The 21,114-nt window shown below is 37.8% G+C and overlaps 1 protein-coding gene across 6 annotated transcripts in view; it reads right to left on the reverse strand.

The window, feature by feature from the left end:
* The window catches only part of LOC150078357 (receptor expression-enhancing protein 1-like), a 307,490-nt gene that overhangs the window by 172,439 nt on the left and 113,937 nt on the right, over positions 1 to 21,114 (reverse strand). For 4 of the 6 annotated variants that reach the window (XM_090385094.1, XM_090385092.1, XM_090385093.1 and 1 more), the window contains one exon: positions 14,893 to 14,972. The exons of the other annotated variants lie outside the window; for them this stretch is intronic. In XM_090385094.1, the coding sequence (XP_090241220.1) occupies positions 14,893 to 14,972 (80 nt within the window). The remainder of the gene's footprint in view (positions 1 to 14,892; positions 14,973 to 21,114) is intronic. 6 annotated transcript variants of the gene reach the window in all.

Consider the following 21,114-nt stretch of genomic DNA (forward strand, 5'->3'; position numbering starts at 1 on the left):
GGCTCAATGAAATGTATGTACAATGGTACCTTGGATTACGAGTAACTTGGTATTCGAGTGTTTTGAAAGACGAGCAAAAATTTTTAATAAATTTTAACTTGAACGAGCGAGGTCTTGCAATACGAGTACAGTCAGTCCTCGTATAACACGTGTTTACACTACACGAATTCGATCATACACGATTTATAAATATGGGAACGATATCTTATATAACACGAACCGAATTCGCTTATGCACGATTCGCCTTTGTGTTTACAAGAAATGGCAGTCGAACACAAAATCACCCCAACCGAACGCAACACGATAGGAATGAAGAGAATATTCTGAAAATGTATTTATGTTTTTTATATCAGTGAAGGGGAAACACATTTCACCATAATAACGTAAAAACCAACAATTCCAGCTAGTATAATCGCAAACGCAATTAGATCGAGTTTACTACCAGTTTATAACAGATTCCACTAGCAGGAACGCAACTGGAAATTGTTTTTATTGTTTTATGGTAGTAACCCCTAGAAATGTGCTTTAGTGAAATGTGAGGTGTTAATAGTGTATCTCTGCCTTTACGATGTTGTTTATTCAGTTGCTACATGCACACAGCTTTGTTTATATGTGTCAAGCATGCCTCCTCATTTTGTAATAGTGCGAGCGATGAATCTGTTTTCCGTGAAATCCTCAAAAGGAGGCAAAAGCAAGTGTCATTGGAAAGATTCCTTGTTAAATTCGCCCAAAAAGAAAAAGTCAACAGAAAGCAGTGATTCTGTTAGAGACAGTGAAAGTCGTCCTACCCAATAATTAATAAATTTGATTGCTTTATGTATATTATATTTAAATATTAAAAATATAAAAAGGTATGTATTTTGTATTAATCATTTTTACAGTATATGAATATTTTTGAGTTTTGGAACAAATCATCTGGGTTTCCATTATTTCTTATGGGGAAATTCGCTTTGATATACGAGTGCTTTGGATTACGAGCACGTTTCCGGAACGAATTATGCTCGCAAACCAAGGTATCACTGTACTCATTATGTATTTTGTGATTTCGTTTGTTATATGGTAGAATATAGTAAAATCAATAATATTGTGTATTTCTGTCTGACAACGAATTAATCAATTTGCGATAAACTTATATGGAAAATATTGACCCGCAATTCGACTCTAATTCGGCGACGGAGTACAGTCGAATTGCGAGGCACCACTGTATCATGAAAATATCGTAATGTAAACCCAATAATACATTTTTTTTTTTTTTTTTTTTTTTTGTAATTCGTTCAAAGTCCTTGGAAGTTAAAAATTTCACTATATTACTAAGCTTTTATCTTTCTAAAATATCATATTTAAAATGGAAATTGCACTACCTTGCACTTTCCGGTTTATTGGGCTTTTCTGTTAGTGCATCTAATTATAAATGGGTAATAAACTTGATCTTACTGCACTGGCGATAATACCGATAACTGCAATTGTGTGGGTTTTTACGCTATTATGGTGAAATGTGTCCCCCTTCATTGAAATCTTCAATTATATAAAAAACAAATTTTCAGAAACTTCTCTTCATTCCTATTTATGTATTACAATGATGACGGGAAAGTGACCAACGAAAAGTGCAAGTGGTGGTTGTGCCAGGAAACGAAACAATTGATTTAGAAATGAAGATGAAAATGATTAACAAGTATGAAGCAGGACAAAGTTTGTCATCTATGCCAAGGGAATTAGGTCTCGCTGCTTCAACGGTGAATACTATTTTAAGGGACAGTGCGCATAGAAAAGAACATGTTAAAGGATCAATGCATTTAAGTTCAACAGTGATCACAAAACAGCATTCAGGTGCTATATTGAAGATGGAAAAGCTATTAATAATATGGATGGAAAATCAGATTCAGAAGCAAGTACCCCTTAGTCTAATGACCATTCAAGCAAAAGCAACAAGTATTTATAAAGATATTAAGGATAAGTATGGCATACCCCAACCAAGTTCGTGGCAAGCAACGGGTGGTTTAATAGGTTCAAGAATCGCGCTGGTTTCTACAACGTTAAAATATGCAGTGAACGTCGCCAATGCTGATTCTGCAACTGCAGAAAAATTCTGTGATATGTTGGAAAAAATTATTGATAAAGGCAGCTATTCGATGCAGCAAATTTTTAACGTTAATGAGATTGCACTGTATTGGAAAAAAAAATGCCGGATCGAACATACATTGCCAAAGAGGAAAATACAATGCCAGGTTTCAAGGCATCAAAAGATAGGGCCATGCTCTTGCTTGGAGCTAATGCAGCGGGAGATTACAGATTAAAACCACTGCTTGTGTACCATTCTGGAAATCCTTGTGCATTTAAGGGCATCAATAAAGCCAGCCTACCCATGCATTTCTGATCGAACCAGAGAGTAGGCATAACAATATCTCTCTTTGAGGACTGGTTTAAATGCTGCATCATTCCCGAGGTTGAAAAATATTGTAATGATGTTCCTTTCAAGGATAATGCTCCTGAACATCCTACGCATCTAGATGATTTCATCTAGATGTGAACGTGAGAGTCATATTTCTACTGCCAAAGAGGACTTCAATCATCCAACCTACAGATCAGGGTGTTATTTCGAATTTAAAAGCATACTATTTAGACACAACATTTGCTCAGGAATTGTCTGCTTTAGACGGTGAGAAAAATTTTACATTAAGAGACTTTTGGAAATCTTACAATATTTACCACGCCATCTTAAACATTAATAAGGCCTGGGCGGAAATTACTAAAAGTTGTTTAAACGGCACATGGAAGAACATATGCCCAAGGCACATAAAAGGCTTTGAAGGATTTGAAAAAGACGAATCATATGAAGAGGTTATAGATAAGATTGTAAAGGTTGTACAGCTGCTTCAGTTGGAGGTTGATGCCAAAAAAGTGGAGGAGTTAAAAGAGGAAGAAGAGAAGGAATTATCTAACGAAGAACTTATTGACTTGCAAGCAGCGATAGTGAAAGAAGAAAATGCTAACAAAGCTCAAGATGAACCAAATGAGGAGCCGAGACGCTTCATTCATCACCAGAGAGAGAGAGAGAGAGAGAGAGAGAGAGAGAGAGAGAGAGAGAGAGAGAGAGAGAGAGAGAGAGAGAGAGAGAGAGAGAGAGAGAGAGGGCAATGACATTTCGTGAAATTGCATTGGTAATGGCAAGGTTTCAGAAGATGGATCCTGACAGCGAACAATTCTTAAAAGTTAACAGAGGGGTGAATGATATGCTTGGTTGCTACAAAGAAATTCACAATAAAAAGAAAAAAGCCACCTTCCAGTCATCCATTAATATGTTCTTTCGTAATGTTGAGCGGCCAACCCCTTCTAAATCTCCACAGCCCTCAACCTCTACAGCGGCGTACTTATCAGCTGAAGGCGTCGATTCTGGCAATGATGCTCAAGAGGTAAAACTTACTGACATTATGCTTGTCTCCTTTCTTTTTTTGTAATTTTATAAATTTGAAAATTTTTTTAAATTGCATGCTTTTGTAATTTTTTCTGCACATGAAATAAAAAATTGAATAAATATAATAAATAATTCTATTTACGTGTTCATCGAACATTTCTTTTTTTATTTAATCAATTCAAAGAGCACAGTTGCGAGTGCTGCACAAGCATAGGGGAAATTCCAACTTATGTAGCATTCATGTAACGCATCCCTTACATAAGTCAAGAAGTTGCTGTATATGATACATGAAAATTATTTTTTGCATTCACTTCCTTTGTTGCTACATCATAGTATCCAAAGAAATTGTCATACAAGATTGCTCCTTAACAAATTCCAACAAATTGATGGATGGGATAGATCCCATCCATCCCAGTTGCATTTTTTTATGTTAAGCTTCAACAATTTCCCTTCCACTTTCCTCTCAGTTATCAAACTTCTTTTAAACTGCATTTCGCTTCCTGTTAGATTTTGATGAAATTCTGGCATAGCACTCCTCAAAGAACTTCTCGTGCATGAATGTAGATGCAAAATACCTATTCAGTTGAGCAGGATCATTAACAGTTCATGACTGACAAGAAGTATTACAACCCCTTCATTGTATTGTTAATATAAGAAGTCTTTGCTGCCTTTCTGGCATTCTTTGCCAGACTTCTTTTAATCTGCCTTTGCCTGACTACCCTTTTTTGTAAATTGATTACTGACTAGTTTACATCTACAATAGGCTTCTGTAACATTGAATAATTTATATGCATCGCATGCATTTTTCTTCTCTGCCATAAGTCTCATCAATTCATCTGACATCCATTTAGATCTAAGCCTGGAATGGTATTTTTTAGATGGTATGAATAGCCTTGTAGCTTCTATGACTACTTCCTTGAATGCTTCCCATGTCAGTAACATCAACAGATGGTCCCACTGTATAGTATTTAAAAACTGTCTCAGACCCTCGAGTCTGAGGTCGTCAAGGTCCTTGAGGTTGTTGTCATTGGTCCTTGAGGTTTTCACAGACATTCTCTCAGATATGCCAGACAATCTGTACTTGCTACCTGGGAGACTAAAACGCTGATGGAACTGATATTCGGGTGACACTCAAGTCAAGAGGACCCAATTTCAGCAAAGTCCGGACGGTCTGTGACAGCCAAATCCTCTGCTTGCACCTTCACGATGGTGGGACTGTTAGTAATCCTGGGTATAACCTCCATGCACAAGTACATGGTGGGTGACCACACAGGTGCGAACCAACGTAAGCAGAGGCCGAGGTGTGGCGCAGGCACCACATGAAGGAATGCTGCCCCTCTATGCTACCAGGCAGTACTAGGTGGTAGGTGACTCTCATCAACCAGTGAAATACCACCACTTTGCTTATTGGAGGCTTGAAATGGTGGAACCCATGTTTAGTCTCTAGAGCTAAGTTCTGGTCAACCCTTCCCTATCTCTTCCATCATGCAGGATGATTGATGACTTTTCAGGTTACAATGAATGTCGTGGGGAGATCCAATATTCCTTACATTTCGAGGGTACAGCTCTAAAACAGTGTTCGCAGACCGGCCGCTAGTTAGTACACCGGACCGAACCTATTGGTAACTCTCTAGGAGGCTTCTGGATCAGCTAGTGTATAATCTTGCTACCTCTACTCTGCCAGATAGTGACTCTAGGGAGCCCGAGTAGTGTGTATGCGGGGAGAATTGCCGAGGCCACGTTATGTCAAGGATCTGGGTATATTCTTACCACGTGTACGCCATATCCAAAAATTTCATTACTTCATACAGAACGTCCCACCCACTTTTTCTTACTATTGAATACACCATGAATTGTCAAACTAATAGAGCAAGCTTATCTGTGAAAAGATCTAAACCTCCCAAGCACTTCCTAATTCATTTCACAAATATACGTGGTCTCAATTCTAATCTCAAAGATGTCCATTTCCACTTGCACTTTGCCAAACCCCATGTACTTTTTCTGACAGAATCTCAGTTATCAGTTGATTCAACTACTGCTCATCTCAGATGCCCAAATTATTCGCTGTATGATGATTCCTTTCGCCCCAAAGGTGGTACTTGTGCATATGTCCGTTCTGATATTCCCTGTCAGAGACTTGGCAATTTGGAATCTCCTCTCTTTGGTCTTCTCTGGTTTAAAATCTCTCTACCTCATTGTGTAAAATTCATCTGTTGTCTTTACCATTCTCCCAACTCCACTAATCATTTGGAACTCTGACTTCCCCACTTTGCAACTTGACTCTCCAGTCCAACTTTCCTAACAGTGAGGTAATTTTCCTTGGTGATTTTAATGTTCACAACGACAGCTGGCTTTCGTTTTCTAGTCACACCGACCCAGCAGGTCGAGATGCTGAGGCTTTTGCAATTATACCTACAAGAATACCGGATAATCCTAATCATACAGCCAATACGCTTGATCTTTTTCTCACAAACAACCCTTCTAAGTAAACGGTCGAAGTGAGAGGTCCTTTAGGCACTTCAGATCACAACTTGGTGATTGTCTCTTCTCCAATGGAATCTTTATCTCATGGCTATTCCCAACCTTGTGCTGTTTGGCATTACAAGAATGCAAAATGGGATGACCTGCGAGACTTCTTTTCTTGTTTTCCTTGGTTGGATTACTGTTTCAAAACTTCTGATGTCAACGTTTGCTCAGATCGTGTCAGTGAAATTATTCTTGCAGGAATGGAATTCTTTATCCCACACTCTGCTTTATAATCTTGTCCTTTATCTAAACCTTGGTTTTCCAATAAATGTGCTAAGGCTGTTCAAGAGAAGAATGTTGCATATCGTAATTGGCTTGTTTCTAATTCTTCAGTTTCATTTTCTGCCTACACCAAAGCTCGCAACAATTGTAAAGCAGTTATTAATCAGTCCAAATTAGAGTTTGAACAGGCTAAGAGTAGAAAACTTGCTTCTTGCCATAATGGTAGCCGAACATCCTGGTCTCTTGCCAAAGCTATTGGCCACAACTTTTGCCTATCTCTGCTCCCACCTCTGTCCACACCAGATGGTTCTGTTGTCACTTCAGCCAAGGATAAAGCTGACCTGCTAGCATCCCATTTTTCTTCAAGCTCATGTATTAATGATCTTGGTAAACACCTCCCACCATTCCCAACACGCTCCATTCAATGCCTCCTGTGGTCTTCCATCAAAAGGATATCAGAAGGATTTTGATGAATCCTGATGCTAAGAAAGCTCCAGGTCCTGATGGTATTTCTCCACTTGTTCTCAAAACCTGTGCTCCTGAACTTACTCCTATTCTTTGCCGCCTTTTTTCACTTTCTTATTCCAAAGGTGTTTTTCCTTCCGCTTGGAAATTTGCTCATATCCAGCCAGTTCCTAAAAAGGGTGACAAATCCCTCCCATCCAATTATTGTCCCATTGCAATTACTTCTACTCTTTCTAAAGTAATGGAGAAATCAATTAACTGCCAACTCTTAAACTACCTAGAAACCTTCCGTCTGATCAATGATCGCCAGTATGGATTCTGTCAGTGTCGATCCACTGGTGATATTCTGGCTTATGTTACCCATTTATGGACTAATTCAATGGAAACGTTCGGTGAAACACAAGTAGTTGCTCTTGACATCTCAATGGCTTTTGATCGTGTTTGGCATAAAGGTCTTCTAAACAAGATTCCATCTTATGGTTTGCCAACTGTTTTTAGTAATTGGTTATCCAGTTTTCTCTCTGATTGCTCACTGAGGGTGATGGTAGATGGCTCTCTGTCTTCTAACTTCACCACTAATGCTGGTGTCCCCCAAGGTTCAGTTCTTTCCCCCACTCTTTTCCTTTTGTATATTAATGACCTTCCATTGACTGGAAATCCTATCCATAGTTTTGCCGATGATAGCACATTGCATTCCACTTTCCATTTTGAGAAACCTTGTCCTGCTCAATGAGCTTCAACTTCTCGAAAATCTGCTACAAATTCCTTAAATGGCAATCTTCAGGTAATTCTCCAGTATGGCAATGACAACTTAATTGATTTCAAAAACTGCTAAAACTCAGTCTTGTCTTATATCTCGCAAAACGGATTCTTCTGCTCCTATGCTTATCTTTAGTGACACTCCGATTTCTAGGCAAAATGATATATCTCTTTTGGAGATTACCCTGACTTCTAATCTCTGTCTTGGCACAAGCACATTACAAATATTGCTTCCTGTGCATCTAAAAAACTTGGTTTTCTCTTTCGCTCTCGGCATTACTTTTCTTCCAAACAGCTGCTCACTCTGTAAAAATTCGAAATCCGCCCTGCCATGGAATATTGTTCCCACATCTGGGGTGGTGCCCCCAAAACCTCTCTCAGGCTTCTTGATTCCATTCAGAAGAGGGCAGTTAGGTTAAATAATGATTCATCTCTAACAGAGTCTCTCCACTCGCTTTCTCATAGACGTACTGTTTTTGCTGCATGCCTCTTCTACAGATACTTCCATGGGCACTGTTCTTCTGAATTGGCTTCTATAATTCCCGCTCTCTCTTTCAAAACAGTCCGAACACGTGCCGCCACCTGCCAACATCCATTTACTGTCCAACTTCAAACCCACAGAACGAACTTTTCATCTTCCTGATTTATTCATTCAACTGCCGTTTTCTGAAACAACCTTCCTTCATACGTATTTCCTGAAAATTGCAATCTACAGAACTTCAAGTCCAATGTCAACAAATATCTTCTTTTGTCTTCTCAACTTCCAACCCAAGCACCATACTAAAAACTATAGGTTCTAATACCTCTCGTGTTTGGGGTTCACATAAAAATAAAAAATAAAATAAAAAGACCACTGTAATCACTCTTATGAAAACAAAAGCCCTTCACTTTACCCTTTACAGTAGATATGTTTTTAAGTAAATCCCACATCAGCACACTGTGATCGCTGCCACCCAGAAGGTTTTTTACCTGCAGATTCTTAATGCATGAAAGAATCAGTTCCTGATAATCACACAAAGAAATGCTTCCTCTTGTTGCATGTCTAACGTGCTGCTGTAGAAAGGTCATCCAATGAATCAACAAAAGTCTTGCTAGTGCATTTTTCTAGTGAGTGGTTTCTTGCTAGTTGCTAGTGAGTTCCAACCCACAAGTTGCTGTCAACATCTAAAAGGCTGAAGGCTCAAAGAGGTAACTACCATCAGGCGTAAAGGGAAGGGTTTCTGCTTTCATAAAGGCGACTACAGTGGTCTGAGACAGTATTGAAATTCTATACGGTGGGACCAACTGATGATGTTACCAACAGCAAATTCAAAATGGGAAGCATTCAAAGAATTAATCTTGAAAGCTACTAGGCTTTACATACATACCAACTAAGAAATATCGTTCAAGGTTTTGCCCTATATGGATGTCAGATGAACTAATGAAACATGTGGCAGAGAAGAAAATGCATGGGATACATATAAATTAATGGGTGACATGGAAGTTTATAATAGATATAAGCTGGTCTGTAACTAAGTCATAAAGGAGATTAGGCAGGCAAAGGCAGATTATGAGAAATGCTTGGCAAAGGATGCAAAGAAAAACAACAAAGAGTTCATTACCTATGTAAACTCTAGAAGTGGGATGAATCAGATTGGTACACTGGATATTGATGGTTCAACTCTTGATGATCCTGCTCAGGTGGCCAACAAACTAAATGAGTATTTTGCATCTACATTCACCCATGAAGAGTTAATCAGGGAGGGGAATGCAAGTGGTGAGTGAAACTCTGGCAGTGAGCTAGATGATTTTGTAATAACTGAGAGGAAAGCGGAGGAGAAATTGTTGAAGATAAACATAAAAAAGGCACCCGGGGTGGATGGGATCTATCCAGTTATATTAAAGGAGGCAGCAAAGGAAGTAAGCAAACCCTTAGCCATAATTATGAGAGCTTCTTTGGACTCAGGGGAGGTACCCATGGACTGAAGATGTGCAAATGTGACCCCAATTCACAAAGAAGGATCAAAGGGCGACAAGTAATTATAGACCTGTTAGTTTAACCTCTGTTCCAGGAAAATTAATGGAGGCACTGTTTAAAGAAGCACTGCAGGATAATCTATACAAGACTTCAGTTATAGCTCGGACACAGCATTGTTTTGTTAAGGAAAAGTCTTGCAGGACCAATTTGACTGGATACTATGATGTGGTCATAAAGGAATGCAGGGAATAAATTTGATATCATATATTTGGAACTTAGAAAGGTTTTTGATACTGTTGCACATGGAAGACTGCTGAACAAATTGGAGCAGTGTGGCATTGGAGGCAAACTGCTGCTACGGATAAAGGGAGTGTCCATTGATTACCACTCTTTGTCTTCTCCCACTGCTCATCGTAGACTAATGTTGGAGTCCCTCGGGGTTCAGTGTTGGGTCCATTGTTGTTTTCTGTATTTATAAATGATATTGATGATGGTATATCAAGCTTAATGTCCATGTTTGCAGACGATATTTCAGATGGGCTGAGAGGTGGCAAATGAAGTTTAACATTGACAAATGTAAAGTACTACATATGGGAAGCAGTAACCCCAGAGTGACATAGTTGTACAGCTCATGCTCCAGTTTGTACAGCAGTCTTTTATGTTCAACAGTATCAAAAGCCTTCCTGAAATCTAAGTATATGCTATAAAAATTATTTTTTGCATCCAGTTCCTTGCATCATAGTAACATATCAGATTGGTTAGACAAGAACAGCCCTTAACAAATCCATGCTATGATTGCAGTATAATTGCATGCCTGTTCAGTAAAGAAGTAAAACCCATTTTACTTCCTTAACCAGTGATTCCATTATTTTCCCTGGAACAGACGTTAAGCTAACAGGTCTGTAATTACTCCCGTCCCCTTTTGATCGCCCTTTATGAACTGGGATATATTCGCACATCTCCATTCCATAGGGGCCTTCCCTAAATCCAAGAATGCTCTCATAATTATGGCTAAGGGTTTGCTTATGTCCTTTGCTGCCTCCCTTAATATAATTGGATAGATTCCATTCACCTCAGGTGCCTTTATTAAGCCTGTCTTCAGCAATTTTTCTTCCTCTTGTGGGAAAGTAGATGCAAAATATCTATTTAATTTGTCTGAAACCTGAGCAGGGTCACCCACAGTTATTAAGTGGCCCAATGTGATTCAACCCTTCTTCTACTGTTAATATAAGCATAGAAATCTTTTCTGTTTTTCTTTGTCAGACACTTCTTGTAATATGCCTTAGCTTGCCTAACCTAGACTAATTTATATCTACCACAGGCTTCTGTATTACCTGGTAATTTATAGGCACTTTTCTTCTCTGCCACATGTCTCAATGCTTTATCTAACATCCATTTAGGCTTTGAACAGTATTTCTTCATTGGTATGAAAAGTCTAGTAGCTTCTTTGATTACTTCCCTGAATACTTCCTATTTAGAATTTGCCGTTGGTAACATCATTAGTTGGTCCCACTGCACAGAATTTAACTCTCTCTAAGACCATTGTGGTCACCCTTATTAAAGCAAAAACCTTTCCCTTTACCCTTGACAGTAGTCATGTCTCTAATTAAATTCCACATTAGCACACTGTAATCGCTGCTCCCAGTGGGTCTTTTACCTGCAGATTCTTAATGCATGAAAAAAACCAGTGCTGATAGTCAGATCAAGAGTATTGCTTCTTCTTTTTGCCTCTTTAACATGCTGCTGTAGAAAACAGTTATCCAAGAAATCCACAAAAGTCTTGCTAGTGTGTGAATCACCAATCCACAAATTCCAGTCACCATCTGGAAAGGTAAAATTCCCCATTATTAGACAATCTGATCTGATTTCTCTGTATAGCTGTTTGGTATACTCATCAGGCCTATAACACACCCCCTCTGAATTTTGTTTTTCCAGTGCTTATATCAACACCAAACTGACTCAACTTTGCACTCTTCATCCATGTCAACTGGTTGCACTGCCTATACATGCACCTGTTCTTACTCTTAGTTATCCTAACACAGCCCATGTATTCACTTGTTTGACAATTACCAGCAGCAGGCAGTGCTTGAGAATTATTTTCATCTCTGAGAGCAGCTCTAGTTTATCTATTATTTTGTGTATTTCCCCCCTAAGCTTTCAGTTTTCAGACTCACCAAACACTGCCTCGATAGCATCAGTGTATATTTTTGCACTCTTTATTTAAGTGTATCCCTTCCCTGTAAAAAAGTCTTTCCTGTTGAGAAGCACAGACCACAGAGGCCTGAATAGTCTCTCTAGGGCTGAATTGATCAAAAAGGCTCCCAATGTGCACTCTTTCTCTCTCCTAATTTAATCCTAACTCACAACTTTTTAAAATGTTGCCCTGTATTTATTCAGTAAATCCTCAGATCTAATCTTAATATCATTAGTGCCAATGTGTACAACAATATCACCATTCCTTTAAAAAATTATATTTCTTTTATGATATCATCTACTTTTGCACCTGACAGATATACCCTAATCCTATTCCAGATAAAGCAGATCTAGAAAGTTTTTTGGCAAGATTTGAATTCACAGATGCACTAGTGTCAGCCTGATTCAAAAAAGCAATCTAAACAAGGGAAACAACTGAGTTCAGACTGAGGTCAAACTGTATCAGCTTTATACACTACTGACCTATTAGATCAATTATGAAAAGCAATGCTATCAAGTCTCCAGTAATACAAATCCTTGCAAAAAGTATCTTGTTTCATCAAAACAATACCCTCACTCACACAGCAAGCAATTGTAATGACTGAAATGAATCAGCGTGGGTACAAACTGCTACCACATCCACCCTACTCATAAGGTGTGCCACCATCGGGTTTCTTTTTACATCCCAATCTAAAATTTCACTTGCTTTGACAAAAAAGAAAGAAAGAAAGGGGTATATACCAGTTAAGTGCATCTCAATATTTTTGAAACAAGTGCCAAGGCTCGAGGCAAGAGTACTGAATAATAATACAGAATCTCTAATTTGAATCCACTATATCACAGTGAGTCTACAAACTTTTCAGTACTCCCCTGTACACCAATATATCCCTTGAATCGGATATATTTGGATATATCCAAATATATCCCTTGTAAACTAATAAAAATGTAACTAATAGAAATACAGTTCAGTTGTGACTTATTTATACAATATGAGAGATGCCAAAAGGGAGTACTACTTAAAATAATAAAATTTTGGTCAGGAAGTATTACCCTAAACAAAATTCACCCTATGATACTGTTTAGTGCAATTACATCATTACTACATATTTGAATTTTAAGACAAACCAAAGTTTGTACATTAGATATTATTATTATAACATCTCACATTGCAAAAATTTCACAATGACTTGCTTTCCTCTTATACTCCTCCATTAGAGAAGACTACAGTTAAAAAATCTTAATCTCTTAATCAGAATCAAGATGTAATCACTGTATCATAGAAGATAAGCAATTAACCTAAGATTTTCCAGGATACTTTTTTCCTTTCTAATTTTATTAGACCAAGTGATCCAAGAATTTAAAAACTGCATGCACTATGCATATATAATTTTTTTTTTTTTTTTTTCACTTTTGCTGTCTCAACATTTTACTATAATATCTATGATAAATGATCATATGATAAATACTCTGTGGTTTATTTACTGTCTGCTAGCCTCTTTCCATAAATGGACCGTACCACAATTAGGTGAATTATGGAATGCCGATGATAACTCTCTTTCAGAAAAAACACTTCCTTAAAATGCCTACCTATGTGCAGACAATTTTTGACTAAACCATTGATATTCAAAGGTTTAGTCAAAAAAAAATTTATTTTTAAAGTGGTAATAACACTAATGTTGATCAAAAAAATTTCAATGAGATATACAGGTGACCCCCGCTTAACGCTGATAATTCGCTCCAAAAAAACAGTGCGCTACGTGAATAAGCATTAAGTGAGCGCCACATTCCCATAAGGTAACATATGTATTTGTAAGTTGCGGTCGGTGCCATAGAATATTTCCTAATCAACAATAAACGATAGTGAAAAGATGCACAAATGACGGTTAAAATATTTAATATTCAAATATTTGTGCATATAAAATATTCTGCATTACATGCATATATAATTATGTGGTAACTACTTACGTATCAAAATTAAACTTAAAATTACAATTAAAATCATGAATTTAATTGATTTTAATTGATTTAATTTAATTGATGAATTTAATCATAAAAAATGTGTCGATTTTGGGTTGAACTTTGGCCCTCTTCTAAATAAACTAAAACGGGTATTAATTTTAAATCGCCCACAGTGTTACCACCCAACAATAAAGTCACCCGATCCTTCGCCGCTTTGAAATCTGGCATGTTTTTTTCTTCTTTCAATATGAAACTTCTTTTAGGCATTCGTTTCCACAAAAGTCCTGTTCATTTATGTTAAAAACTTGTTGAGAAGTACAGTTTAACACATAATACCCCTCTTCAATAATTTTAATAAGTTCTTTTTTGAAAGTTTCGGCTCCTTGATCTGCACTTGCGGCTTCTCCCTGGATTTGAAATATATTCAACCAGCCCTTAGCAGTTTTAAATTGTTCCACATTTTTTTTTAGGTGAGTTTTCTTCAGATCATCATATTGGCTAATCTCTCTCTCTCTCTCTCTCTCTCTCTTTTTTTTTTTTATAATATTTAACTTAACTGAATTCTGCATTGGATATTATCTTCAATAAAATTAGTTAACGACTTTCCATTACAATCCTAATAGCCGGCCTAGCCCTAGTTGCTTGCAGTGGAACAGCTATCTTTCCTGCTGCTAAAATTAATTCTTTATTTTTTTATAATTGTTCTTACAGTTAAATTAGCGTGCGAGAAAATTTCACTGAGCGTGGGAAAATTTCTCAAGTCAGCGTGGGAAACGTTTTAATGGTGTTTTGATATTCATTTTCAAGCTATCGACTCCATCAAATGAAACGATTTCGTTAAATATGCCAAAAATGCAATCTGTAAAAGAGCGTTATAGTCAGATACGGGTTATAATATAAGAACAGCGTTATAGCGAATCAGCGTAAAGCGAACCGTGTTATAACGGGGGCCTGCTGTATTCACATATAGCAATGTTACATATAAGCTGCTGAAAGGTGTTACATGAAAATGAGCACTTAGGTTATGAGATAAACAAAAGAGAAATATTAATATTTTAACATTGTAAATCTAACAGCTGCATTAATCAAAAAAATATTATCAATGAGAAATATTTAAAACTTCTTGTGATTTCAGCATTTTAAAGTAAGGGTACAGCTAACTTTCTTCTTTCACACTTCTTTCTTTCCCCTCCATCAGGGTAGCAACAGATCTCCTAGTATTATAAAATCAACACGCTTACTGAAAGGTTAAACAAACAAGTGTATAAGCTACTAATTATAATGAAATTTGACTTCTTAGCCTTTCTTGTTTGCAGTATATACCTTCATATTAATAATTTCACTATAATTAGGGATAGATGTGAGAAAAAATAGATTAGTGTTAGTTGTTAGAACATACCAAAATGAGACAAGGATATCAGCAAATGTTTCAATGCATGTGAAGAGAGCAAACACAATCCAGTACATCATCCATTTTACCTGAAAGAAAGTAATTCTTTAAAATATGCATGCAAAGGGCGAAATACGCAAGAACTGCAATCTTATATATATTTTACATTACAGTGTTCAGTTTGAAGGAAATTTTGTAAATGTTCTACAAAAGTTCACATGGCTTGATAAAGCTACCTTATCTCCTCTACAACTAGTGCTTTTGATATATTATGTTATATCAAGAATTCTAACAATCTTACATGAGTTATTTTTGAAAAATTTGTTTGAAAGGTTCGTTATTGTTTATGAATAATAACAAATTAATGAGCATTCAAATGTGGAAAGTGATATTCACTCACATCAGAGAGTTAGCAGTAAGTCTACTATTCAAAATTTTGTCCTTTTTTTTGCAGAATCTAAAATTTCAATTATATTTTGAAAACAATTTAAAACTGAAATGAATAGTAGTAGTACAGGCAACCCCCGTACAAAACATTACTTCTACAACACGTTTTTTTTTTTTTTGTGTAAACCCCAAACACGAGAGGTATTAGAACCTATATTACTTAGTACCGTGCTTGGATTGGAGGCTGAGAAGATGAAAGAAGAACTTCTGCAGTAATTTTCAGGAAATACTTACGAAGGAAGGTTGTTCCAGAAAATGGCAGTTGAATGGATAAACGAGGAAGATGAAAAGTTGGTTCTGTGAGTTTAAAGTTGGACAGTAAATGGATGCTGGATGGTGGCTGCACGTGTTCGGACTGTTTTGAAAGAGGGAGCGAGAATTATAGAAGCCAATTCAGAAGAACAGTGCCCATGGAAATATCTGTAGATGAGGCAAGCAGCAGAAGCAGTACGTCTATGAGACAGCGAGTGGAGAGACTCTGTTAGAGATGAATCATCAATTAACCTAACTGCCCTCTTCTGAATGGAATCAAGAAGCCTGAGAGAGGTTTTGGGGGCACCACCCCAGATGTGGGAACAATATTTCATGGTAGGGCAAATTTGCGATTTGTACAGAGCGAACAGCTGTTTGGAAGAAAAGTAACGCCGAGAGCAAAAGAGAAAACCAAGTTTTTTTAGATGCAGAGGAAGCAATATTTGTAATGTGCTTGTGGCAAGAGAGATTAGAAGTCAGGGTGATCCCCAAAAGAGATATACCATTTTGCCTAGAAATCGGAGGGTCACAAAAGATAAGCAGAAGAATCCGTTTTGCGAGAAATAAGACAAGCCTGAGTTTTAAGACTGAAATCAACTAAGCTGTCTTTGTCCCACTGGAGAATTACCTGAAGATCTGCATTTAAGGAATTGGTAGCAGATTTTTGAGAAGTTGAAGCTGATTGAGTAGGGCAAGGTTTCTCAAAATGGAAAGTGGAATGCAATATGCTATCATCGGCAAAACTATGGATCGGATTTCCAGTCAATGGAAGAAGGTCATTAATGTACAAGAGGAAAAGAGTGGGGGAAAGAACTGAACCTTGCGGGACACCGGCATTAGTAGAGAAGTTAGAAGACAGAGAGCCATCTACCATCACCCTCAGCGAGCGATCAGAGAGAAAACTGGATAACCCATTACAAAAAACAGTTGTCAAAGCATAAGATGGAAGCTTGTTTAGAAGACCTTTAGGCCAAACACGATCAAAAGCTTTTGAGAAGTCAAGAACAACAGCTTGTGTTTCACCGAACTTTTCCATTGAATTTGTTCATGAATGGGTAACATAAGCCAGAATATCACCAGTAGATCGAAACTGACAAAATCAATACTGGCGATCGTTGGTCAGACAGAAGGTTTCTAGGTAGTTTGAGAGTTGGCAGTTAATTGATTTCTGCATTACTATAGAAAGAGTAGAAGTAATTGCAATGGGGCGATAATTGGATGGGAGGGATTTGTCACCCTTTTTAGGAACTGGCTGGATATGAGCGAATTTCCAAGCAGAAGGAAAAACACCTTTGGAACAAGAAAGTGAGAAAAGGCAGCAAAGAACAGGAGAAAGTTCAGGAGCACAGGTTTTGAGAACAAGTGGAGAAATACCATCAGGACAAGAAGCTTTCTTACCATCAAGATTCGTCAAAATCCTTCTAACATCCTTTTGACAGAAGACTACAGGAGGCATTGAATGGAGCATGTTGGGAATGGTGGGAGGTGTTTTACCAAGAGCATTAATACATGAGTTGGAAGAAAAATGGGATGCTAGCAGGTCAACTTTATCCTTGGCTGAAGTGATAACAGAACCATCTGGTTTTGACAGAGGTGGGAGCAGAGATGGGCAAAAGTTGTGGCCAATAGTTTTGGCAAGAGACCAGAATGCTCGGCTACTATTAGGGCAAGAAGCAAGTTTTCTACTCTTAGCTTCTTCAAAATCCAATTTGGACTGATTAATAACTGCTTTACAATTGTTGCGAGCTTTGGTGTGGGCTGAAAATGAAACTGAAGAATTGGAAACAAGCCAATTAAGATATGAACAGCCTTAGCACATTTATTGGAAAACCAAGGTTTAGATGAAGGACGAGATTTTAAAGTGGAGCATGGAATAAAGGATTCCATTCTATAAGAATAATTTCACTGACACGATCTGAGCAAGTGTTGACATCAGAAGTATTGAAACAGTAATCCGACCAAGGAAAAGAAATCATGCAGGTCATCCAATTTTGCATTATTGTAATACCAAACAATACGAGGTTGGGAATAGCCATGACTTAAAGGCTCCATTGCAGAAGAGACAATCACCAAGTTGTGATCTGAAGTACCTAAAGGACCTCTCACTTCGACCATGTACTTAGAATGGTTGTTTGTGAGAAAAAGATCAAGCGTATTGGCTGTATGATTAGGACTGTCTGGTATTCTTGTAGGTAAATGAACAATCTGTGCAAGGTCATTAGTAATTGCAAAAGCCTCAGCATCTCGACCAGCTGGGTCGGTGTGACTAGAAATCGGAAGCCAGCTGGAGTTGTAAACGTTAAAATCACAAAGGAAAATTATGTCACTGTTAGGAAAGTTGTACTGGAGAAAGTCAAGTTGCAAAGAGAGGAAGTTGTTGTTGTTATTTGGTTTTTAGGAGCATTAGCAACTAAGGCCATATTGCTCTGGGATATGCGGTGGTCATTCCCTGACCTTTCCGCATCCTCCGTATTTGGTGGTGATGGGCTCGAATCCCGGTCTAATCAAGAAGAGTATGCAAAGAGAGGAAGTTAAAGAGCTCCAAGTGATTAGTGGAGTTGGGAGAATGGTAGAGACAACAGATGAATTTGACACAATGAGCTAAGAGAGCTTTTAAGCCAGAGAAGACTGAAAAGAGGAGATTCAAAATTACCAAGTCTCTGACAGGGAATATCGGAATGGACATATACACAAGTACCACCTTTGGGGCAAAAGGAATCATACAGCGAATAATTTGGGAAACTGAGAAGAGCAGTAGTTGAATCAACCGTTAACTGAGATTCTGTCAGAAAAAGTACATGGGGTTTGGCAGACTGCAAGTGGAAACAGACATCGTTGATATTAGAGAGCAAGAGAGACCAAGTATGTTTGTGAAATGAACTAGGAAGTGTTTGGGAGGTTTAGATCTTTTCGCAGATAAGCTTACTCTTTTACTTTGCCAATTTGTTGTGCATTGAATAGTAAGAAAAAGTGGGGGGCATGCTGTATGAAGTAATGAAACTGTTGGATACATCGTACACACGGTAAGAATATATTTTAGGTGGTAGATGACTTTCATCAACCGGTGAAATACCACCACTTTGCTTATTGGAGGCTTGAAGTGGTGAAACCCATGTTTAGTCTCTAGAGCAAAGTTTCCGGCATCCCACTCCCCCCATACTTCTCCTTCAACCCATGCACGGTACTAAGTACTATAGGTTTTGATACCTTTCGTGTTTGGTGTTTTCATTAAAAAAAAAAAAAAAAAAAAAAATATCCAAATCCTTGACATAATGTGGCCTTGATAATGCCCCCCACATACACACTACTCGGATTCCCTCCAGTCACTATCTAGCAGAGTAGGGGTAGCAAGGTTATACAGTAGTTGATCCGGATGCCTCCTAAAGAATTACCAATAGGTTCATTGCAGTATACTAACTAGCGGCCAGCCTGCAAACATTGTTTTAGAGCTGTGCCCTCGAAATGTAAAGAAGATTGGATCTCGCCATGATGTTCATCATAACCTCAAAAGTCATCAGTCATACTGTATGATGGAAGAGATGAGGAAGGGTTGGGTTGACTGTAACTTAGCTCTGGAGACTAAACATGGGTTCCACTACTTCAAGCCTCCTATAAGGAAATTGTTGGTATTGCACTGGTTGATGAGAGTCATCTACCACCTAGGAGGGATTGACGGCATATACCTTATAATTTTAAGGGAGGCAGCAAGTGAGTGCATCGAACCATTAAGGCTAATTATAAGAGTATCATGGACTCAGGAGACATTCTGTTGAAATGTAAAAGTGCCAATATATCTCCAACACATAAGGGCAGTTCTAAGAGTGTATTGGGAAATTACCAACCAGTCAATCTAATTTCAGTAGTAGGGAAAATCATGGAGGCAATGATAAAGGCTAGAATTCAGGATCATTTAGATAGAAATGGATTTCTGAAGGATATGCAGGTGGTTTTGTAAAGGGAAAATCACGTTTAACAAATCTGGTTAGCTATTTTGACAAGGTCACTCATGAGCTGGATTTAGGGAACAATTTCTACATTGTTTATTTAGATTTCCACAAAGCATTTGACTCAGTCCCACATGAGGTTACTTTATAAGCCGAAACAGGTCGGAATCATGGGAAAAATCCTTAGATGGATAGCAGGATGGCTTCAGGGTGGGAAGCAGAGGGTGGTGATAAATGGTTATTCCTCAGATTTAGTTAATGTTGGAAGTAGAGTTTCCCCAGGGATCAGTATGGGACCACTGTTGTCTTTGATTTTCTTAAATGACATCGATAGAGGGCATGATGTCTAAATTTGCAGAGGATGTAAAGAATGGTAGAGTAGTTAATGATCACTGCCAAGTAGAGCTTCTTCAGAGTGACCTAGATAGACTTCAGGGATGGTCAGAAAAGTGGCGGCTTTGCTTTAATACAACAAAGTGCAAGGTATAAACCAGGGGAATAATAACCCCAAAATAACTTATACATTTGGTGGAGTTGAACTAAAGCCGGTAGTGGAGGAAAAAATTTGGGTGTTATGATACAGTCAGACATGAAGTTCTCTGAGCAATATCTATCGAACAATTGCTAGTAGAGATAAGGACGTCATAATCCCATTATATAAGGCTATTGTTAGACCAGACTTGGAACACTGTGTTCAAGTATAGAGACCGCACCTAAAGAAAGACAACATGCTTCTTGAAAGGGTTCAAAGACAGGTAACTTGCCTAGTGAGATCAGCAAAATGGTGTCCATATGGGAAAAGACTTTGAATATGTGGGTTGCAGAGCTTGGAAACTAGGCATCTTAGAGGAGACTTGGCTGAGGTGTTTAAGGCTCTGAGAGGCAAAAGTAAAATGAATTGAGGATGAAATTTTCACGGTTATAAATGATTCCAGAAGTAGGGTCCATAAATTCGAGTTATGGGAGGGGGAGATATTTAGACTGGAATGCAGGAAGTTTTATTTTAGCCAGCGAGTTATAAATTACTGGAATAAGTTACCTACACGGGTGGTAAAGGCTGACAGTTTGGGGGGAATTCAATGGTCAGCAGGATAGTTACCTATAGGAGGAGGCACATGCATAGGCTGTCTATTTCTTTTTATTATTTATTAATTTTATTTGAATTTTTTTATTATTATTATTTTACTTTTTTTTTTTTTTCTTTTTCTTTCTTTTGGATGGTGCAGCATAAGCCTAGGCTTTCTTGCACTCTATGGACATTCCTAATACAAGCACTCCCCAACTTACGTTAATTCGACTTTACGTAAGTATTTCCCGGCCGGTACAAACTAAAAAAAAATATATGGAAACGTATTTTTCATCCCATAGGAATAAATGGAACAAAACATGCAGCCAACACATTTACAAATGCTACTATTGGCTGAGTAAGAGCTACACAGTCCAGCGGGAAAATGCACTACAATTTCATTGTTATTGTATATTCCGTTATAGGAATCAATTTTGAATGCTTCTGTGATATTTTTCTAAAGCACATTTCTGGAGTTCACGGCCATAAAACAATAAAAACAATTTGTACCTTCCGGTTTAT

Source organism: Mastigoproctus giganteus, chromosome 11 (genome assembly GCF_048544385.1).
Source record: "Mastigoproctus giganteus isolate SK-2022 chromosome 11, ASM4854438v1, whole genome shotgun sequence".
NCBI lineage: Eukaryota > Metazoa > Arthropoda > Arachnida > Uropygi > Thelyphonidae > Mastigoproctus > Mastigoproctus giganteus.